The sequence below is a fragment of the Alligator sinensis genome, unplaced genomic scaffold, assembly GCF_000455745.1.
Source record: "Alligator sinensis unplaced genomic scaffold, ASM45574v1 scaffold235_1, whole genome shotgun sequence".
Classification (NCBI taxonomy): Eukaryota; Metazoa; Chordata; order Crocodylia; family Alligatoridae; genus Alligator; species Alligator sinensis.
In genome coordinates this window covers 677,285-683,000 of record NW_005842042.1, presented here as the reverse complement: position 1 = coordinate 683,000, position 5,716 = coordinate 677,285, and the positions used below count along the sequence as shown (strand labels likewise).

The 5,716-nt window shown below is 40.8% G+C and overlaps 1 protein-coding gene across 4 annotated transcripts in view; it reads right to left on the bottom strand.

The window, feature by feature from the left end:
* PNPLA7 (patatin like phospholipase domain containing 7) overlaps nt 1-5,703 on the bottom strand; it is a 269,446-nt gene extending 263,743 nt beyond the window's left edge. For 3 of the 4 annotated variants that reach the window (XM_014519499.2, XM_025203018.1, XM_014519500.2), the window contains exons 1-2: nt 5,568-5,703; nt 2,994-3,028 (exon numbers count right to left, since the gene is read on the bottom strand). In XM_014519499.2, the coding sequence (XP_014374985.1) occupies nt 2,994-3,026 (33 nt within the window). In that variant the 5' untranslated portion in view covers nt 3,027-3,028; nt 5,568-5,703. Of the gene's footprint in view, nt 1-2,993; nt 3,029-4,736; nt 4,814-5,567 lie in introns of all 4 variants that reach the window. The other variant, XM_025203017.1, reaches the window with a different exon arrangement.
* Nucleotides 5,704-5,716: the final 13 nt, after the last annotated feature.

Genomic DNA, 5,716 nt, shown 5'->3' with positions numbered 1-5,716 from the left:
TGTGTGTGTGTGTGTGTGTGTGTGTGTGAGAGAGAGAGAGAGAGAAGGTGCGCCCTCACTCAACTGACACCAAGGCAGAAAGCAGGGCAGTTCAAACAATGCTGCCTTTTATGTAGTTTTTCCATCCTTCCCCCAGAGCGCTGGGATTGGAAGGGGCCTCATGAAAGGATGACAGTCACTGGCCAGCTACACAGTCAATAATGAGAGCACTCCTTCCCCCTTCCTCTCCTTACTTTAGTTTCTGTTTCCCTGCAGGCAAGCCCAGCTTGAGCTTCGAAACTCAAAACGTTTTGACTTGCCTCATTTCGTTTCAAGGTTGTCGAAACTCTCTGTTTCATTTTGATTTTGCTATTTCGAGCTCAAAACGAGTCGAAACAGCGTCAAAATGAAACTGCCAGTGAAATTTCACACAGCCCTACAAATTATATATTGGAATTTGCAGACTTCAGGCTTTTTAAAAAAAAGAATATATATGTTGTTATCCTCTTAGCTGTCAAAGCATTTTTCCAAAACTTGAAGACTTAAGTCTGAAATAAGATGACAATGGGTTCATCAAATAAAGTTTTAGGTGTCAAATTATTTTTTCATTAACTGCAGGTTAACTATCATAAAGGACCTAACAAATAATTAAGGCTAGTGGTTTGCCATAGTCATAAATTCCAAAATTTGTACTTTTATGAAAAAACAACAACTTCTCAGTGTTGCTTCAGAGCTCCTTTCATTTCCACCTAAAATAACTATTTTCAAAATAATCTAAGTAGGCTAAAGGCCAGAAAGCTATTTTCCAAAACCAAACCAGATGTCATCAACATTTCCTCAGTCCCACCTAAAAACTGTGTTTTTGCAGTGGTCCTTGTTGACATAAGAAAATGTGTTTGCAAAGGACAGGAAATCAAATGGGCTATACAATTTAGAAAACAAACAACATGGTTTATCAAACGGAAACCTAACATGATTTTATAAACAGTATCCCTGCCCCAGTGTTTCTTCTTTAAACAAAAGACTGCATGTTTCTAAAAGTTGAACTAAAACACTAAACGTGCATGAAATAGACACGCTGTGATTTGAGGAGGGGGCGACTAAAATTGTAACTTTTGTACTTTGTCCTATCACAGTCACAATTTTTTCTGCAGAACCATATTTAGCTACAATCATTGATTAAGGATTATAGGTCTAGCACTGCCCACATAAAAGTAAACTAACCTTGAATAACTTTTATATCAATGTAATTTGTTTAATGCATTAAAATAAGAACAGCAATGTAACAGCAGCAATGTAATTAAACAAATTACATTTTGTTTAGTGCATTAAAATAACGTACCAAAAAACCAGCACTGAAATTAGGATTGTAGATTACACAGAGAATTCTCACACTGATCTCCCAACAAAACTCCAACCTTACCGAGTTTAGCATTCTACTTATAAGCACAGGGTATTACAGAAAAAAAAAGTGACCAGTCACCAAACACTGTTTTTGAGGCTGACCATTATTAGTACTAAAAATCTAGTTTCCTGAACCAATGAAGAGTACTTGAGTCTGAGTGTGGACAGCTCCACTACCTCTACCATTATTCATAGCTCTCTCAAGCAGCAGTGAAAATGTCACTTTTATCATTTTGACAGCCACACAGAGGAAGCAAGTACTAAAACCAAAACTAGTGGGGATTGGAGACATGCACAGTGTAGATGCAGGGGTAGGGTATACCAAGATGCATACCAGGGCAGACCTTTTTGTTACATCAGCAGCCAGCACTTGTAGCAGAACTACTCTGACCTCAAAACAATTCGGAGGCTCAAGAATGACAGGGAGCAAAGAACATGTTTCTTCTCTTTTCCACATACTGGGTGGGACAAGATGGATTCAAATGCATCAGAATGACTATCCAAGGGCCAAGGTAACAGGTGGACTCCGTCACTCTTCAGGCCCAGCATCATAGCAGGGCTCCCAGCAGTTGGTAGCTATAGTGATTCCTTCAACCCCCCCCTGTATTTCATCTACTTCTTAGAAGATGTTGGGTAAATTTGTGAAGCTCTGTCTTAAACTATACATATTATAAAAGAAAAATGTAAGTATTATTTTTATAGTTGTTAACTTAGGCCCTCTAATGTTATTTCTAAGGCCAAAAATTCCCTTCTCAGATCCTTCTTACGCCAGCTAATGTTCCACTTGCTCACAGTGGGCACCAGTTTCTGATGTTGTAGAGACTGGAGAACAGGGAGTTCCGATTTGTTTCACTGCATTTCAACTGGCGAGTAGTTTAGTCCTTACTAATTTTTCCCTGCTAACCTCTCCTCTGTGGCAAGTAGTCCAGAAGGTTATACCACAGGGCAACAGCAGCCAGAAGTCTAGTACAGTCTCAACCTTCTCTCACTAATTACCATCTTCAGGCTGCAGTGCGCCCTGCGTGTTCCTCACGATTCATGGTGCCTCCCAGGAACTGCAGATCAGTAATTTTATCTTCTTAACTGGTGTTACAATTAATTTTACTTTGGTACTGTGATACCCTCCCTGCATGTGTCATCAGCATAGAGATCATCACCTAGCAGCTGGTTTTATCAACTCCTTCCTAGACGACTAGCCAAGAGGATATATGGTAAACGCATAATTTTTCCCAGATGGTTAAGCTGTGACTACTAAAGCAGATATCTGAATAAATCTGCTTTGATCTACATTTGTATCATTATAATGCATATTATTTTTAATGGAAATAAGAACTTCCCACTCAGGGCCTTGCCTTATGATTATATTACAAGTTCTGCATGCTTGTACATAAAAAATGAAAACATGGTAAGGCCAATCTTAATGGTTTTGAAAGGAGTTAAAAACAAAACAACTTAAGATTTGAACAGCTTCATATTAAAGGACAACATTTTTATTTAACAAGTTAGCCATGTGCTATTAAATTTGGCAAGTTAAACTCCAACTTCCAGAAATACTGGAAACACTTGAATATACCAAAACTTAAATAAAAAAAACCCGGTATATACTATACCTCAATACTGTTGCTGCTGTTCTCGTCATCCATGTCTAGGCAAGGGAAGGAGGTAGGAAAAAAAAATCAAAAAGAAAATACTGGTTAATAAGTGACACCAGTTATTCCTGAAGTTGTAATTCAATACCATAATACAGGGCATTAGAGAACTAATCCTCCAAGTTTATTTATTTGACATTACAAGACAATTTAATAGAAGTGCTGCATTAGTCTTCACCTTCCTTTTTCTTCTTGACAGAATATAAGAAACATCAAGCTATTCAAGGAAGAAATGGTGCAAACAGGATAATGAATAATGACAGCTTATGAAGTTCTTTGAAAGATAACCAAGCTGCATACTCTACTGCTTTACTCAAAAGCCCCATGGGCAGCCTGAAAGGAAACACAACAAGGCTGTTTTGCTGCATTAAGTAAACCTTCTGAAAGTTTATTTCAAACATAGTCCAGGGGCCAGAAAGCCTTCCATACCCAGTTTCCACTAATTCTAATGACCAGTGAGTGGACAATTAGCAAGATGTTAAAAAAATCTGCAAACATTTAAGATGTCTTCACTAAGGGGAAAAAAAACAAATTTTGAAGTGTTAAACTAAGCCATGTTAACTAGCCATGGGGCTGGCAATGTTTTTGGGCAGAGTGCTAAAAACACAAATAACCTCAATCTGTAAGATGTTGGTGCAACAGGGGCAGATGGCGGGGGAGCCACGAGGGGTCCAATCCTTGTTTTGGCAGCACAGCCCTGGCCTCTTCCCCGCTGTCCTCCCCGAGGCACATGTGCCAAGCAAAATGCCTTTGTGTGCCACACTGGCACCTGTACCAACAGTTGCTTTACCCCTGAACTAACTCATGATAAAATAAGTCAAGGATAAAGCAGTTGTATTAAAGCATAAAACAGCTTGGTTAAAAACAAAATTCATGTGTCTATTTAGAACGTTAACACACCCTTACTTGATTGAAAAAAATACAATTCTTCCTTGTTAAGTCAAGGCCTCAAACACAGAAAAGGATGTAAAATTAGCCTTCACTTGTTCTGGGATCTAGTGTATTAGTAACATGTTAATTGTAAAATGAAACCTCAACCTAAACCTTGTCCTAACCTTATGATTACTCCATTCCAGCATGAGACTAGACTACAATTTCTTTCCCTCAAGGACGATTTGTTCCAAAGTCTAGATTACGTGTGTGCCCTCACTCTGTCCCCACCTAAGAACTACGCCGACTTCCCTTATAGTCAGGGGGGAGTAACTAGCCAATTGCATCCATAAGTCAACAGACAACCACCACAAATCCCAGCAAGGCAATCACTGATAATTTTCAGTTTTGAGGCGAAAACCATGAGCCTTTTGCAAGCACCTCTTTCCTTACACTGTCATAAATTTATTGCTACAATTTTTATAGTCATTATAGAACCTAGACCTGGTGCAACGTTTTGCACAATTCTAAGTGTAGACCTGAAATGAAGCACAAGTTAGCAACCAGGTCAAGACAGCTAGCAAGTTCTAATACACGGTGATCCCATTTTCTGTATAATGCTTTTAAGCATAGATAGTTTACAGGTTTTTTTGCAAAATCTCACAGTACTATATCATATCTAAAGACTTCTGTTTCTACAATGAATATTAGCTCATCTTATTCCTCCAGAGGGTGCCTATTTATGTAGTACATTTTATAGTTACCCAACTAGTAATGAAATCAAGTTAACATTGTTTCCAAAGCCTCAAAGAAAAGCTGTCTTAATTTGTATACCAACAAATGCTCTTCAGCAGTAGATTTCAGTTGAAGGTATAGAAGATGAAACACGAGCTTCAGTCTATCCATTTCCTCTGTTGTTAGTCAAAGAGAGTGAAGAAAAAGAAACAGAGAGGCAGAAGAGAGAGTGTTACAGCAAAGCTGCAATAACTGGGAGGACCATTACCTTTAACTATTTACCTTTAATTAATGAAACCTTTAAACCATATATACCAAGACACACTTATTTACACAGTACTTGAGATCATCCTTTAAATATTACTTAAGGGTGTCTTGAGAGTGTTTCAACACCTTAAGCAAGCATTCAATGACAAGAAACGTAGCTATTTTAAAATATGACAAATATAATTTTACTTTTGGATATCACAAATCTAAGTTTTTCTATTCTTAAAAAGCAACAACCCCCACAACTGCCAGCCTTCTGACAATACAGATAAAAGTAACTTAAATGCAGAGAGTTAGTGGATTACACTTAAGAATGAAAGCCCCACCATCCACCCAAACATTTTGGACACCGCCTCGGATGCGAACAGCAAGCGCGGCACGTCGGGGGCACAGGCAAGTGCCGTGTATGTTCCCGAGTGGTGCGTGTTGCACCGACCCCACCCCCCAAAATGCAGCGCTCTCCCCCAGCCCCAGCAGGTCTCCTCGGACGGCTCCTCGCTGTTTGAGTGGACGAGGCAGGGGGAGGCTTGCTAAGCGCGAAGGAGAAACCAGCCCCGTCAAAGGGAAGCCGGTTTTGTTCCGCACTTTGTCCCGGGCAGATAGACAAACCCGGCCAGATCAGTCTTAAGGCGGGGGCGGAGGAGGGAGCGGCTCTGCCCTTACCGGGATCTCACGGACCGGGGCGATGCCCGGGCTCACCCAGGGACGCGCGTGACCCCGCCTGCCCCGTCCGCGGGGGCGGGAGGGCGGCGGAGCCCGGCCCTGGGAGCGCGCGGGGCAGGCGGGGGGTCGGCCCCGGGCCCCCAGGAGGG